Here is a 17317-nt window from a genome sequence, read left to right as displayed (position 1 = left end):
GACACCTGCTCCTACCACCCTACCCCTTCATTCATGAACAAAACCTCAGCATACACACTCTTTCTTCCTTACATCAAAGAAACCAATGATTTGCTATGAAAAAGGAAAAGGTATCAGCTATGAAGACAAGAAGTGAAACACGACTCTTGTGTAAACCTTTGATGTAGTGTATCTAATTCCTGACTTTTCCATGCTTCTTCCCTGCACTGCCCTAAGAAGTAAAGTACATTCCATTTTCAATAGCTTGTTAGAACATATGGCTCCTAAGAAGAATGCAGTCTGTTGTTTTTGTTGTTCTGTTTAATCTCGACCTATCGCCTATCCTTTAAATTAAAAAAAATACATAAACTCTAGGATCAAAGTTATAATACATTTTAATACTCTCATCTGGAAGCAAGACTGTTTTGAGTTATTTTTCCTAACCAAGCTTAATACACTCTAGCAGTTCTCCCTTTACATACTTATCCAGCAGGGAACAGAACACACCTCAGTCATCTATCCTGGTACACTAAAGTGCTCAGAGAATGTTGGATGAATGAATAATAAAATCAGTACTTAAAAAATAGTCTCCAGCATATGAAGATTAATCTAGCCTGATGCCTCTTACTCTCCTTATCTTAAACTCTCTGCCTTCCTACTAGCACTGGAGAGATCATAGTACTGCTTATCCATGTGGAAAGCCACCTTTCTATTTTACATACCTTTCCTGGTCGTCTTGTTGTGAAGAAAATATATGCACCATGAAATATGGTAAATGTATTATTTATAGAGCTTTTAAACCTATTACTTTTTGTTTCTGAAGGTAAAACAAAAGCATGGAAGAGGCAAAGGCTGGTAGCATTGGATATACACCTAAGCAATGTGCTTCCCTAGATGTAAACCCTGAGTTCATGTTTGCTGAATCTGAATCCTAACGGAAGTCTCAAGATAACAGGCATCTCAATCTTCTATTGTCAATAATGAAACCGTAATAGGGGAAAATGCATTTGTCTTTCAGTGAGTTCAACTCATGCCTACCCCAAACTGGTCCTTACCGACTGGCAGGACAGCTCCTCTCTCCCCCTTTGTTGCTCTCAGTCTTTTTGAACACCTGTTTCACCTGCATTGTGCAAATCTGTGCATTTCTCTATGTGAAGCAGCAGCCCTGGTATTGTGAGGTCTACAGATACAGGTAAAGTTCAGTTTTTTTAGTTTTCCTTTCTGAAGGTGATACGAGTGCCCAATGTCACTGTACAACTTGGTTGAACATACACCCTAAATTTTTAATTAACAACAGTTGGGTCTCCAGGGTTCTATGCTACCAATGTCAGGATAGAACACCAAACACAGTTAATAGGTGGAGTTCTGGGGTGAGCCATGTCAGTGGGGGGGGGGGGGGTAAGATCTTCACATCGGTTGTTAATGTGTAGACTAAATGTGTTTACTAAATGAATGCATTCATTCCCTGGTGGTTTGGATATCATATAGACCAGAGGTCAGCAAACGTTTCTTACATAGGGCTAGACAGTAAATACTTTAGGCTCTGTGGACTAAACAGTGTCTGTTGCAATTACTCAGTACTACTATTGTAGTGAAAAGCAGACATAGACAATCAATAAAAAGTAGGTGTGACTATGTTCCAATAAAACTTTATTTACAAAAAGAGGTGTTGAGTTGGATTTGGCCTATGGAATTAGTCAGCTGGCCCCTGATTTACAAGAGAGATTGGCTTAAATTAGCTTGAGTTTTTCAAAAGAATGTTAAAATTAAAATGTTTGTTGATGGTATCATTGTTCTCATTGCTTTGAACACTAGACTCGGGGCAAATCTTTATCACCCTGGGTTTTAATTTCTGTAAGGATAAATTAAGGGTAAAATGTGGGGAACTATACCATAGGTATTCAAACTATTTTCTTCTGAAAAGGCCTGCCTGACCTCCAAAAGGAAAGGCAGAAAAGGGGCTGCTCTTTTTGAGGTAAGGCTTGGACAAACTCCCCTTCACAGACTCCATGATGCTCCTGAGGCACCGGAGCCCCAGCAACCAGTGAAAGATTGAAAACTACTGAATGATGTCTAAGATTGCCATTTATACCCTAAATTCAGCAATTCAAGTATTATTGCTTGGAGTAGAGAATTCATTTTTGTCTCAAAACCAGATTTTTCTCCTCATCGGAAGGCATATATTCAGATAAGTAAAATTCTGAATCTGGGAGACAAGTAGGGATAGCTAAATGGATGATGGCTAGGTAGTCCTGCCTTTATCACTAACCATGCAACACTAGACCTTAACTCTCTTATCTGCAATGTAAGTATAACAGATTAAATATATTTTTGTGTTAAACTCTATAATTCAGGCCTTCTGGTCTATCTGTCCCCTTTGTGCAAAAACATTTTGTGACTACTGATTATTTGTTTCATTAATGTACTCAGCAAACATTAATTGAACATCTACCATATGCCAAACACATTGCGGGACCCTAGGGAACCAAAGATATTAAGAGTTAAGTCTATTTATTGGGAACTAATTTCATCTATAAACAGTTACAAGGGTAAAAAGTTTCAAGCTGAACAAGAAAGCTGATACAAACTAATTTGCGAGTGTGGAGATTAAAAAAAGAAACATTGCAAATAGATCAATCTGGACTGGGAAGGCTCATCTTTTAAACAAATGTTTTTCTGAGCAACTATTCTGTGGCATTTCTGTGCTAGGTGTTAAGGCATTGTAAATTTGGGTAAAATCACAACAAAGTAAACCCAAAAGAGAAATTCCATATTCAAGGAAATCTCATCCCAGGGGTGGAAAATAAAAACATGTGAATGAATAATTGCAGAACAATGAGCTAAATACAGCACTAGAAGCAAGAACAGAGAGCAGTAGGCAAACTTTCCAGTGAACTAAAGACAACAGAGGGATAGAGACGGAATAGAGTATTCGACCCAGGCGTGTGCAAACCGTAGTACTTGGGGAACAGAAAATTTTCCTATGTGTTTGGAGTATAAGGAGCAGAGAAGGGCTGGCAAAAGATAAGGGCAGGAAGCCAGATTCGAAGATTTCTGGGCTTGCCTGAGAAGTTGGCATTTAATTTATTAGCAAACTAGAGCCACTGACGCTCAGAAACAGGAGAGGGTCATTCTTGGATCCTCAGGAAGAGAGTGATATGGAGCAGGCAGATTCATACTCAGGACCTAAGGTAGTAGGCTTATATTAGTCCTCAGAAGAGAAAACCACACATACATACTCTCTCTCTCTCTCTCTCTCTCTCACACACACACACACACACACACACATGTGCCCACCACAACCCTCCCCCAACACGCACGAATGCACACACATGGGCAGCCATGGTTCATTTGTTCTGAACTGAAAGGGATTTCATAGAAAATTATCATCCAAGCCCTTTCAACACAAATCACTTGTTCTAAATGGTATGATAGACAAAGAATAATTTTGACTTGTTCTAATTGTTATTTCTGCTTTGTCATTGCAAGAGGTGAACAAAATATGTCTTGGTAGTTACTGGCTGGGACAATCTGAAAGCTGAGACCCCATGTCAGTGATAAACTTTTTTTGTTTTCCCGCCACCTGAATAAAAATAGAATAGAAAATCCCATGAATGTTGGCGATTCTCTTGTAGTAAGTGCTTTCTGGACAACCAAAGTAATTTCTCAATGAATGTGAGTTTGGAGAGAAATGGGACTGAAAATGCAACGCTGGTTCCTGGTTCAGTTTTAAGTTTTGAGAGTACCACACTGTGGCCCCTCACCACCATCAACTGTATCACAGCAGCGTTTATCTTCTCTAAGGGAAAGCCATTTCGAAAACCCATCTACACAAACTGTGAGTATATGAAGTTTAATTTTCCTTCCATTTCCCCACCCTCCCCAGAGTTGCAGTTAAGTGGTACAGTGATGGCTGAACTCTGGAATGAAGTATCTACAAATGGTTGTATAATGCTTTTGTGACTTGCTCTCATTCTTACAAGCTCTCCTCTAGTTATCCACCATTTTTTTTTGTTATTTTCTTTCACTTTCTGTATTTTCTCAGCTTTATCTTGCAATTAAAAAAGAGGGGTGCCTGGGTGACTCAGTAGGTTAAGCGTCTGACTTCGGCTCAGGTCATCATCTTGCAGGTCCTGAGTTTGAGCCCCACATCAGGCTCTGTGCTGACAGCTCAGAGCCTGGCGTCTGTTTCAGATTCTGTGTCTCCCTTTCTTTCTGCCCCTCCCCCACTTGCACTCTGTCTCTCTCTCCCAAAAATAAATACACTTAAAAAAATTTTTTTTAAATGTATTTCCATTTAAATTTTTTTTTTAATGGAGTATTGAAGGATAATTTTCATGAGTGGTAGAAACCTGGGCAGGAAACTCCTTATCTGACACATGCATTATTAAATAGTTACCAGTCCTGTCCTGTTGTGAGTCATCAAGAATGATTGTGAGTATATATATCCTGATACTTTGTAAAAGACTTTTCTAACCAATTCAGATACAACTTGACCTCTTTGTAGCTTCACAACATTGGGCAAGTTACTTTATTCTGTGCATTTCTTGAGTCACCAGTGAGGATGAACACATTTTCATGATTTTAGCCATCTCTTCTTCTCTGAATTGCCTACGTACATTTTTATCCATTCTTTTCCAACAGGGTCACTCTTCTATGTCTTATTTATTTGTATGAGTTGTTTATTCCTTTGCGATTTTCTTCCCATCGCTTTTAGGCACAGAGAGGTTTTTCCCATTGCAAAATCAGGTAGATTAGCATTTCTCTTGTTTTTTAAATTTCTTTTAATGCTTTTTAAATCTAATTTCATCATACAGTTTGAAGTAGAGATCAAACTACTTTATCTAACTAGTTGCTCGTTTTCCCAGCAGAATTTATTACTTAATATTTCTTTTCATCATTTATTTCTCAACTGATTATATGCCACCTTTACCATACCTACATATTCATGTATACTTATGGCTTCATTATATACATAATTTATATTATGTGAGTTTTTATGTTATATACTAACATATTAATTTATATACAATTAATTAGTTCCTAGACTATCTTTTCTGTCTCATTAACATGCCAGCTTATTCTTGGTCTATCACTATACTTTAAAAATTATAGTTTCATTTATTTAGCTACAGTTTTATAATAAGTTTTAATAAGCAGTTAGATTGATGTATCTTCATTACTCTTCAGTTTTCAAACATTTTTTACTTCTCTTTCTTGTTAATCTTTCCAGATAAACTCTAGAATAAATTGTAAGGCTTTTTTAAAATTCCTTTTTTGAATTTTGATACTTGGGGAAATTGTAATGTTTACACAATTAAGTCCTCAGTTTTAAAGACATATTATATTATGCTTCTCCATTTGTTCATTCTTTATTTAAAAAAATTTTTTTTAATGTTTGTTTTTGAGAGAAAAGAGGGCACGGCAAAGAGAAAGCCGAAGCAGGCTCCAGGCTCTGTGCTGTCAGCACAAACCCCTAGATGGGGCTTGAACTCAGGAACTGTGAGATCATGACCTGAGCTGAAGTCGGACACTCAACCAACTGAGCCACCCAGGCCCCTCAAATTTTATAGCTTTTTGATATCTGCATTTCCTGTTGGATTGATTTTGCGTGTGTGGGTAGTGGTTTGTTAGGTTTATTATTAGGCTTGAAAACTCTTACTTTTTCTTTCCTGGGGAAAAAAAAAACTTTATAGATGTAAATGGTCTATTCTTGACAATTTGCAAGAACCCAGTAAAATAATCTGGCTCTATATCCTTCCTTTGAAAGAATTGTTTTTTTTTAAAGGACTAATTTGTTACTCTCTTTCTATTATTATATTATATTATATTTTATTTTATTTTATTTTATTTTATTTTATGTTTTAATGTTTATTTACTTTTGAGAGAGAGAGAAAGTGTGAGTGGGGGAGGAACAGAGAGGGAGACACAGAATGCAAAGCAGGCTCCAGGCTCTGAGCTATCTGCACAGAGCCTGACAGGGAGCTCAAACTCAGGGGCTGCGAGATCATGACCTGAGTTAAAGTCGGACACTTAGCTGATTGACCCACCCAGGTGCCCCAAATTATCCTGTTTTTAAACTGTGTTTTCACATAACAAGTTTTCCCCCAGATATTTCTAGTTCATTGAGATTATTGAGTCTCAGCATAAGATTTTGAGTCGTATGTTCTTATAATGTTATTGCCTTTTATAACTCTTTTAATATTCTCATCCTGTATGTGTTACCTTTCATATATTCTTACAAGGACTATATTTTTGCTGGTTTTCTTTAAAAGACCAGTTCTCAGATTTAATAAATTCTGTATGCTTTCTCTTTTCTAACTTATTAATTTTTGCTTTTTTCATTCTTTTTCTTCCTTCTTACTTTCTCTGAAAAAATTGTAATGTTTGAATTGACTTTATAATGTAAGTATTTTCTTTTGATTCTTGTGAAACAAGAAAATCATTCAAGATCAACAATTAAAGTTTCGGCCACGTTCTTTACATTTTCACATGTCTCTATGACTTGATTTCTTCTCTGACCCACCTAGTTTTCAGAATAGAGAGGTTTCCTTTTCTTTTAAAAAAAAATTTTTTTTTAATTTTTTTTTTCAACGTTTATTTATTTTTGGGACAGAGAGAGACAGAGCATGAACGGGGGAGGGGCAGAGAGGGAGACACAGAATTGGAAACAGGCTCCAGGCTCTGAGCCATCAGCCCAGAGCCCGATGCGGGGCTCAAACTCACGGACCCTGAGATCGTGACCTGGCTGAAGTCGGTCGCTTAACCGACTGCGCCACCCAGGCGCCCCGAGAGGTTTCCTTTTCAAGTGGAAAGGGATTTCGTTTTCATTCCTCTAGTCCTCTTTATTCAACAGTCTGAAAATGGACTTGATTTGCTTTTTTTTGTCCCAGCTGATGTTTTAAATTTTGCGTTAAATCTGTATGTTAGAAGGGATTTTTTATTAAATTTAGTTAATAATTTCTAGTTTTATTGTCCTGATCAGAGAACCTGGCCTGTAAAATTTCTGCTCTGGGGAATTTACTATCGTTTTGGCATCCTATGGCATAACCTGTAATCTGTAATTTTCTAAATAAGTCATAGATATTAGAAAAGTAAGCCCCATTCCTATTCCTAAATTAGAAACATACCTTTACTATGTTAAACTAGTTTTAGTAATTATTTACCATTCTATCTATTGTCACCACCACACCCCATTTTTTTTTTTTTGGTACAGCTGTTTTTTCAAAGGTTTTGAGAGCATGCTAAGACCTTTCTTTCATTTTATATTTTCTATAAACTTCTTCCTGATTTTCTTATGATATTTTTTAGTTTTGATTCAGTGTTTGATAATGCCCTTGGCTCTTGTCACAACAAATCAAGATTCTGCTTTATGTTTTAAGGTAAATCACTTATAGTCCTTTTTTTGATTGTGAATGTATTTTACAAGGAGGATATGATATATTACTTTGGCAAGTACTTTAGTTTGAACAGTAACTACAAAGCTTTTTATATACATTGAATTAAGTGAGAACCGAATTAGTTACATCATAGTGACTTAAAGCTTGTGGGTAAACTCAAGTCCTACATGGAAAATAACTGAAAATCTTAAGTTAAAAACAAGTTTTATAAACAAATATTCTAACATTCTCCTAATAAGCCATTTAGTCTCAAAAGTCCTTGGAACTTTCTATTACAATATCAAGCAATTTTATTTTCAACTCTGTATCTTTCTTGATAGCCTTTGGCAGATCAACTTTATAATGAGACGATCTAGAAAGAATACAAACTTAATCTTTATGGAAAGAGATGTGACTATTTGCAAACCCTTCCCTTCCTTGCAATCTGTAGTGTCTTGCCCAGGACATGTCTTCCCAAATGACGTGTGCAAAAAGAGTACCATTCTTTCAAGCTTCCTCATCAACAGCAACTGATCTAGGGAGGCAACACTCACTTCCATTCATTATGTTCTCCAATCAAAGCTGAATTACATGAAGGCCTTATAATTTTCCTTCCACACTGGTCATTCGTGTGCCCACCTGGCCTGCTTTTCAGATCATTAGTCTAAGGACGGTGTGATGTGTCCAGCACTCCACTCAGTTGCTGTGACTACCAGGCCTTTGTCAGGATGGACACTTGGGGCATCATCTTCTTCCCAACATCTGGGTCCCTGGGACATGGAAACAATGACATAAATGAAAAATCCACACAGCCATCTCCTGGGCTCTTCTTACCCAACTGTACACATTATTTGGGGAAATAAGCGATCCTGGTGCCCCTGCTTTTTCTTGTCTCTGCTTCACACCCCTCCCAAGCAAGCCTGGCTCTTCTTCTGGGAGGTGTGGCATCTAGCTGTATATATCAAGTGAAGCTTGGATGAATATGAGGGGGTGCGTAGGTGCACAGGGGTGAAACAGCTTTGATGTCTTCACAAAAATAGGGCCAGCTGCAGAGGCACTGTCATCTCCGATTTTTGGTTGGTATAGAGTTGGGGGCTGGCAGGCCATAAACCTTGGAATAAACGAGGTAGAGAGAATACAAGAGAACATCCAGTTTGTTCATAAATTTTAGAGCGTGTTAGGATCCTTTATATCATGGCAACACTGATGAAATCCAATTGTTTGGGCCTGAAGGTGCTAACCTCATCAGAAAACCTTTGTAAGGCCCATCTACAAAGTGTGTAAAAGCTCTGTGGATGCAGACGTGGGTAGGGCTGGAGGGATAAAAACAGTGGTGTTGGCACAGTGCATCCTGGGAAGTTTAAGCTTCCTAAAGCAAAGCCATTCGGGCAGGTTGGAGAGAAAGAACCCAGGAGATGTACATGATAGCTCCTCATTCTTTCAATTCAGAGTCCTACAGAAGGGCATACAAAGTCACTTTTAAGTGGTTACAGTCTAGTAGATGCATAAAGGAAGATCTTGCAAAGCAAGGTGTTACATAACCCTATGAAAGAAAACTTTGTGAGAGAGGCCTGGGTAGGCCTTAAAAAGAACGTGGTATCTGAATTGGGCTTTTTAAGAAAAATTTAAGAAAAACTGCCAAGACATAAAGAATATCCGCTACACAGGGTACTTTGTGAACAAAGTCCTCTGTGGAGGTAGCAGGTTTGTGATTTAACCCCCCTCCAACACATAAGAAAGAGCAATAAGAGACTAGAACAGAAAGGCAGATGGAAATTGGATTCTATTCAAGGAAGGCCTTGAATGTCAGTTGAAGACCCTTGGACTTTATTCTCCAGGCAACAAAGAATGCAATGATACTAAGAGGACTGACCGTTCATCCATTCATGCACAATTCACCAGACACGCAGTGATAAAGCATTGGGGCTTCTCTGGTGACCCTTCACGTAGGCTGGTCACTGCAGGGCGTCCCGGCCCTCCTGGACTTCTCAGCTGACATGACTCCTTTATGGAGTGTCCTGTATTAGATCAGCAGTTTTCCATAGCACGCCTTTCAAAGGAAAGATGTGAAGCTGTCACCTTTGTCTGGTAAGCATTAGAACATATTTTAAAACATATGAGGATCTATCAAAACATCTGAAGATATAGCCGATATTTGCCCAACAGAGATAATTGATTCTGCAGTGTGTGCCAAATTATATGAAACATTCGTTTAGCATCTAAAAATAACGTTTGGTGTTTCTTCAGATATATTCTCATTTCTGCTGATATCTGCCTTGGGCCTCACAGTTTTCATTCTGTTTTCTGACTTTCAAGATATATATCGTGGAATGGAGGTAAGCGGTATTCATTTCCACCTCTGGAGTGACTCATATGTGCAATGGGACCATATTTGCACTGTAATTGGCAAGTCAGGTATTACCGTATTCTCTCCAACCATTTCATGTTGTTGAGGCTATTCTGACTTCCTAGAGGAACAAATAACTCATCACACGTATGTTAACCTCTGCTTGTTCCCATATCATCTGTATTATCAATCTAGAACATTTATCCTATTCACACCTAAAAATGCTGTTTGGATACTTTATTCATCTGTGTTATGCTAATATGATAAATTGTGCTAATTCAGTAATTCTTCAAGTGTCGTTTTTTAAACATATAGTAGAAATCCTTTATAATGTAGTTGTAAGGAGTAAGAAAAAGTTGACTTGTAGGCCAATCAGGTTCTGTCTGTCAGACATTGACTATGGGGAGATTTATTTCAGTGGGCATCACTTAATCCAAGGGGTGGTGGGTTAAAATAAAATTTAAGAAGAGGTCATTGAACCCATTCTTAGAGCCAGCATTGTGGGAGAAATGAAAGAGAGGATTGACTCTTGACTTGCAGTCTATAGTTTTGTTGAGGACATTGTGTCCTATGCGAGTGAAATGATGACATGGCCACCTGGGACCACCTGTGCTTGTAGAGGGTGTGGAGAGAAGTGGGAAGAACACAGGAAGGAGGAGCTCTCACGGGGCCTGTACGCTGTACCATCATGGAGGGCCTCATGGAGGAGGCTCAACTTGATCTGGGTCCACAGGATAGGCTGGATTTTGCTAGGTAGGAGGTAAGGGTATTTCAAACCAGGAGAACAGCCGGAGCACAAGCAGAGAGGGCTGCAAGAATCTCTTTTGTCTTGGAAATGCAAAAGAATGTAAGGTGGCTGAAATAAAAATCGAAAGCAAGACTTGTTTCACAGAATGCTTGGAAGATTGGCAAAGCCTGAGGCAACATGCTGCGGAATGTGAGGAAGGCGTGGTGTGGCTGGACAAAGGTGGCCAGGGGAGTTTGGGCTTTCTCCTGAGAGCAACAGAGAGTCATTGAAGATATCTGAGCAGGCTTTCCAGCAGGGCTTTTAGGACAGCCTAATTACGTGATGGCAGCCTAATTACGTGATGCTATATGCTTGAGCAGAAAGTCTACGGAGGGAGATGCAGTTAGGAAATGAGAACCTAACTAACTAATGTCACTTACAAGACATTATGAAGCTCCAGAGCATGCTTGGCACTAGCGAGCCCAAGATGTGTAAGGCGTGGGCACAGCTCTCAAGTAGTTCAGAGGCTAGGAGGGAAGACCATCCTGTGGGCAGATAATTCCAAAGCAGTGTGACAAGTGTTTTCCAGGCCAAGGGATGGAGAGGAGTCCTCTCAGATCAGGGCAGGAGCAGCAGGGAGGGGAAGGATCAGGTTCTCCACTACGCTCTGACCCACTGCCAGATCTCACAACGGTCTCCAGACAGCTCTGCACCCAGGTGCTCTGTCTCACAACCTGAGAAAGGCAGTCTCTACATGAAAGGAGAAAATAAAGCGCAATAACCTGCTGGGGATGCGAATTGACTGGGGATGAGAATTGCAAGGGGGCAATCAGATGCTGTGGAGGATCTGTGGTTTTAGTCCTAACAACAGCTCAGCCCCCATGTTTGACTTTGGGATCAGAAAGGGAGTTGTGGGAGTAGTCTTTTGCCACTGATGCCAGCATGGGAAGTTGTAGTGTTAATACCTATCAGTTCATCATAATTGGTGGCCAATAGGTACCCTTGAATCCTTAAAAGGAGGTGGGTTGTGTGCGTTCAACGTTGATCAAGCCATTAGACTTAGGACTGGGAACCTTGGTTCAGAAAGTTTCCACCTAGTATCAAAAGTAACTGGTAACCTCTGTGCCCTTTATGTTTTACTCATACGTCAATTTCACTGAATGAATGAACTCCAAGTAGATTTTAACTTTGGGAGGATTAGAAGTGATAGCATTATTAGATGAATGACTTAATCCTGATCCTCTTACCTCCATTTGAAAAGATAAAAATGAAGAGAGACACACAGGTTCCAAAGTGTTTTGTCCCATGTCTGTGACCCATGGCACATTTTACCGAATGTTTACTCTCAGGCAGTGGAGGAAACACAGGCCAAGAGGCAGTCCGTTCTCATTTGAATTCTGGCTCTGTTTATTGATTGGCTTTGCATCCTTAGGCAACGCACTGACCTCATCTGTGAAGTGGAGAAAGCAATGCCTACCCTCCAAGCTCAGAGAGCTGTTACAAATACATACATTAAATAAGATAATTAATGTTTATGTGTGTGTGTTTTCAAAATTTAAGGTCTGCATGGTATAAAGCTAAGATTCTTTTTTTAACAGTTCATCCCAACACTGACATCATGGAGGGTTTCGATTTTGGTGGCAGCCCTCACCCAATTCTGTGTAGCCTTCCGCATAGAGGTAAATTTCTGTACATCTCTTACACTTTTTCCGGGAAAATAAACAAATAAAGGGTCTCATTCTCAACAGGTACCTGTTTTTTAGATGGACCGTTTTTGTCTCCCAAAGTGATAATTAATGGTTTGTAAGAACTGTGCATGTTCTCTTTGGGGGAAACTCTTGCAGAGTGATTTAAACTTCTCTAAAGGCTGCATAGAAATGTTCTCAGGATCCATGTTTAGCATGGAAGGCAAAACATCAAATTAACTCTAATTTTTGTCTCCCATGAAGGCATCGTAGTGTATTTTTCTAGTATTATCAATAAGCTAGTAGAGACTAGACCAGGTGACCTACAAGCTCTAAAATTCAATGAGACCTTTCAGCGTGAAGAGCTGTCTTCAGAAGGGCTTCTTTAATTAAGAGTGGAAGGAAACCATTGCTCATCTAGTCAACTCTTACTCTTGAAAGTCTTCCCCTATAGTATTTTTCTTCTATTCACTGTCATTAAATGACTTTACCTACTCAGTGAAAGTCCTGGGTATTATTTTTTTTAAGGGACAGTTTAAAAAAAAAGATTCATGTATTGTAAATCCCTTGGGAAAAGGGTTCAAACAAATCTATGTAAATACATGTGTGTGTGTGACACACACATCATTGTATACAATGAGTGTAAAATTTCTCATACTCTAAGAAATTCCATTTGAGACTATATATATTTTTATGTATTTTATTTTTTAAAAAGTTTTTATTCATTTATTTTGATAGATAGAACATGAGTGGAGGAAAGGCAGAGAGAGATGGGGAGAGAGAGAAAATCCAAAGAAGGCTCTCTGCTGACAGCACAGAGCCCAATGTAGGGCTCGATCTCACAAACTGTGAGATCACTACCTGAGCCAAAAATCAAGAGTCAGATGCTTAACCGAGTAGCCCAGGTGCCTGAGACTATATAGATTTTCAAATAACCCAAAAGGGGAGAAAAAAAGCCTACATGTATGAAGGTATTCATCGTAGTATTATCTATGGTGGTAAAATTTTATTTTATCTTAATTATAAAACATTTTAATGTTTATTTATTTTTGAGAGAGAGACAGAGTGTGAGCAGGGGAGGGGCAGAGAGGGAAAGAGACACAGAATCGGAAACAGGCTCCAGTCTCTGAGTTGTCAGTACAGAGGCTGATGCAGGCTCGAACTCATGAACCATGAGATCGTGACCTGAGCCAAAGTTGGACGCTTAACCAACTGAGCCACCCAGGCACCCCTATGGTGGTAAAATTTTAGATTCAACCTATATGTTCAAAAGTAGAGATGCTGTTTGTTTAAATCAATCGTTATACACCAATTTAAAAAAATGGTATAGGATCATTAAAAGTGATTATTGAGAAGACTATGGCTACATGTGACAGAAAGTCTAGCATAACCAGAAGTGGAATGCAAAATTTGACCATTCCTACTATAAATGTGTAAACATTGTGAGTGCATGTGAACATAGAAAAAAGAGAACCCTCCCCAAACGGAAAGCAAAACCCATTTGATTTCTAGAGTTCCGCCATTCATTCAACAAACCATCAGGTGGCACCTTGTAAGTGGCCTGTGGCAGGTAGCAGTGATTTTTTTTTCCTTTTCTCGATTTTGAGTATGTTATTTTGTTATCATTTCAGTCTGGCAGTAAAGTAATTCTAAGTGAATCACCAGCCAGGATTTAACTAGGAAATCTGTAGAAATGAAAGGCTGTAAGCTTTTGGTGTGAACACAAGCACACTGCTTTCTCAAGGGAGAGAACCAGGGAGCTGCTAGACTTGGTGGGGACAGCAGGGAGTAAAGTTGCCTCAGAAGCAGCTTTAAATAAGTACATCTGAGAGACAGGCCCCGGGCGGGCGGTGAGCACCCTGGCTGCAGGGGAATGTGGAAAGATGGTTTGATTGTTTTCTCCACCTGATTTCTCAGGATTTCATCCTTCAAAATCGAAAGCTCTGGCTATGGATCAAAAAAGAATTTGGATTCTATTCTAAAAGTCAATATAGGCACTGGCAAAAAACGCTGGCAGAAGATTCCACCTGGCCTCCCACAAACAGAACGGATTATTCAGGCGATGGTGAAAATGGATTCTACATCAACCGTGGCTATGAAAGCCCTGAACAGATTCCAAAAGTGAAACTCGGATTGGAAGGCCAAACCGAACAGCATTTTTGGACCAGGTTGTAATCAGAATTATTGTCATATGGGGTTAACAGCATCTCCTTGCTCCCAGAAACTAACATATTGTGGAGAGGTGATGACAGTCTACCTCTACCTTTCTTTATCCATCAGAGAATTCAAGGTGCATTTCTCGATGTATTGAACCTTGCAAAAAAGAACCTTAAATATGCTTATTTTGACTGTATCCTCCACTACTGAGGAAAAACATGAACTTCCTCGATTGTCTTTTTTTTTTTTTTCCTTAATATTGCATACCATTATCCTGGCGGAAATGCCCAAGCTTTTATGGTAGTGAAATTAGTGGTATGAACATCAGTAGAAGGAAAATTCAAGAAGAGTTTGGTCTTTGAAAGTTTCACCAATATATCTTTAAGTCACAGACAAATAAAAGAATATGGGGGAAAAAGTCTTTCTATCAATAAATTGTCACAAGTTTACTGAACCTTATATTCACTTGCGAAGACCATTTATGTACCTATATTTTCCCAAGGTCACAAAATTCCTCTTTTTGCTTCTTTTGTATGGCTTTAATAAAGAAAGAAGAACTGAGATTTCCTTCAGAAAAATTAACTCTGTAATAAGTAGAGAATGATGGAGGTGCCTGTTAACTGCCTATAATCTTGGCTTGGACACAGCTTCTATCTAAGCCAACTCCACTGATGTTGGCATCACCCAAAGTATATTGTTTTGGGGGCAGCGAGCCTGAACGTCCATGGTAGAGCACAAAGATAATGGGATAAATGTTAAAATATACTTTTCACTTAAAGAAGCATGACACTTTTATTTATTTGTTGCTATGGACAGATGAAACCCTCAGGTTCTAAGTCAAAAAGTTGGTTCAAACTCAGCATTGCTCATCTTAAAACACAACCCTGGGGAAGGGACTCCTAATGTTTGTGTCTACAGCATGACAAGCATCAGGCTGCTGAACGACCTCAAGTCCCATTTCATCTTTTCATTATTTTACTCAATCATTATGTGCGCACTAATGGCCACAAGAAAAGGTATATCCTCTGTAAATATATTCTGTACGTTATTACCTTTAATATATATCTACCTCTCGGTGACCTTGAGAGGACATACATTTCTAGTGAACCTTTTAAATTAGCTAGTAGGCTTTCCTTGTGACCATAAATTGAGTTTTGCTAATTTAACAGATCTTTAATGGCTCATAGGCGATTAGCTAACCAGTTCTATCCCACGAGCTCCAGTTATGTGCCTAATACTGTGATGGATGCATTCAATAATGCCTTTATAATTCTGTAATCCTTAGAGCTGAAAAAATGTTTTTAACATTTCAGCAATGCATTGCTGTATATAGTACTATATACTTTGTTATACACACCAGCAGCATAAATGCAAATTCCTATAAAAACAAACCCTTTTTATTTGCATTTTATTTGCTTTTTAACCTTTTCTTGGGTGGATGGCTTTAGCGAGGGATTATTTTAAAACGTGTCTAATTTAGTGACTACCAATGAAAGATGAAAAGACAAAGCAGAGTTCTAGATTAAGAAATGTATGCCAACCTAAAATATATGGCAGCTCAGATTTCTTGAACTGGCATATTTGTATTTAGTAATTTGACCTTCAGAATCAGAAGATTCAATTGACACACTATGACATTTAGATAACATAAAAAGATTTAAAAAATCTTTATTCAATAAATGTACTGCCTCCCTTGCCCAGTTTTTCCAACACCCTATTAGTTATCTGATAGATGATGATATTTATTTCATAGATCTTTTTTTTGTGTGTGTGGGGAGGGCACATAATAAAGTTGAACTCTATGCTTGACTTTGTTGAAAGTACTCTCAGAGAAGGGCTTAATAGTCTTGGAAGAAATGTTTGATAAAAGCACAATGAGCATGACCCTGGACAGTCTTAAGCTGCCCATCATGAAGAATGGGCATTTTTATGGGAAAACTGATGACTAACTTTGTGAGCTTTCCTCTCAGGGTGAACACCACTGGAGCCTGAACACGACCTATGTGGAAAGGTATCATCGAATTCAATTTAGAAGTGCATTTGTGACCCAGCATAGCTAAGACTGCCTTGTGGAGTGGAGGGGTCTAGAATTCACTAGTAAGGTTTGACCTGAAGATCCTCAGGAGGTCCTTTCTGTCTTCACTTCCATTCCCTCTCCCATAGGCTGGCGTGGTAATCCCACCACACCCGAGTCTCCTGCTTTGGGTAAAATTTGCCCTCTGCAGTCATACTTTATTAAAAGGTAAGCACACCCTGGGAAAGGTAACACATTATGCTGATGCCAATCTCACCCTAATTTGACAATATTAGAAAAACTCCTCTTTTTTTTTTTTTACTATTACTTGAAAGGAGAGCATAAAAGGAAGAAGAAACTTAATGTAGAATAAAAATGAAGGGGTGACTTTGGATCACGGTATCCGGTAGAAGACACCCACCCCTCCCAGAGGACAAGTGGAGGAAGAGGGAGTTTGGGGGTTATCTGGAGACAGAACTGGTGTCATAAGAAAGGGAACGGATTAGACAGGGAACAAGGAAGAGAGATGGGGTCCCTATCATTGATAGGGTCCTAGACCCTATCTATTCATTGAGTCTTCAGTTTAGTTACTTTATCTACCACGTTCCTTATTCCCTGATCATACCCTCTCACCCCCATTTAATTGAACTTTTTCTTTATTTAATGTCATGCTTTTAATTATGACATAAGAAGGATATCATTGCTTAGCAGTGTGGTTGGTAGGGTAATGTTACAATGTCTGATACAATCCTAGGGTATCGAGACCTGCATTCACTTTTTTCCACCTGCTGCCAACAGGAATTGCATTGGGAACATATTAAAAAGTAATTTGTTTCATTCAACATATAATCAACAAAATGCAAGAATAAAATCATGACACTCCTTGACTTACAGTAAAAGCCTTAAACAGTAACACGAGATATTGTTTTCTGAAAATGGCATTTGAAACCTACATTTAATGATCTCTTGTTAGGGTTAAAAGGGTCAAACCCCCGAAATACTTCAAAGGAAACAATGTAGCTCCGTAGA

At 38.8% G+C, this 17317-nt stretch overlaps 2 protein-coding genes across 2 annotated transcripts in view; one reads left to right on the top strand and one right to left on the bottom strand.

The window, feature by feature from the left end:
- Positions 1-14799, top strand: part of LOC125175769 (probable cation-transporting ATPase 13A5) — a 119365-nt gene extending 104566 nt beyond the window's left edge. The window contains 6 exon segments of the mRNA XM_047876599.1: positions 998-1024; positions 1027-1171; positions 3615-3817; positions 9606-9694; positions 12031-12111; positions 14035-14799. Coding sequence (XP_047732555.1) covers positions 998-1024; positions 1027-1171; positions 3615-3817; positions 9606-9694; positions 12031-12111; positions 14035-14292 — 803 coding nt within the window. The 3' untranslated portion in view covers positions 14293-14799.
- Positions 1-17317, bottom strand: part of LOC125175770 (phospholipase A and acyltransferase 1) — a 76261-nt gene that overhangs the window by 35135 nt on the left and 23809 nt on the right. The window lies entirely within an intron of this gene.

This window comes from Prionailurus viverrinus, chromosome C2 (assembly GCF_022837055.1).
Source record: "Prionailurus viverrinus isolate Anna chromosome C2, UM_Priviv_1.0, whole genome shotgun sequence".
Taxonomy (NCBI): domain Eukaryota; kingdom Metazoa; phylum Chordata; class Mammalia; order Carnivora; family Felidae; genus Prionailurus; species Prionailurus viverrinus.
The sequence above is the reverse complement of the archived record's forward strand: the minus strand, read 5'-3'. Positions and strand labels throughout refer to the sequence as shown.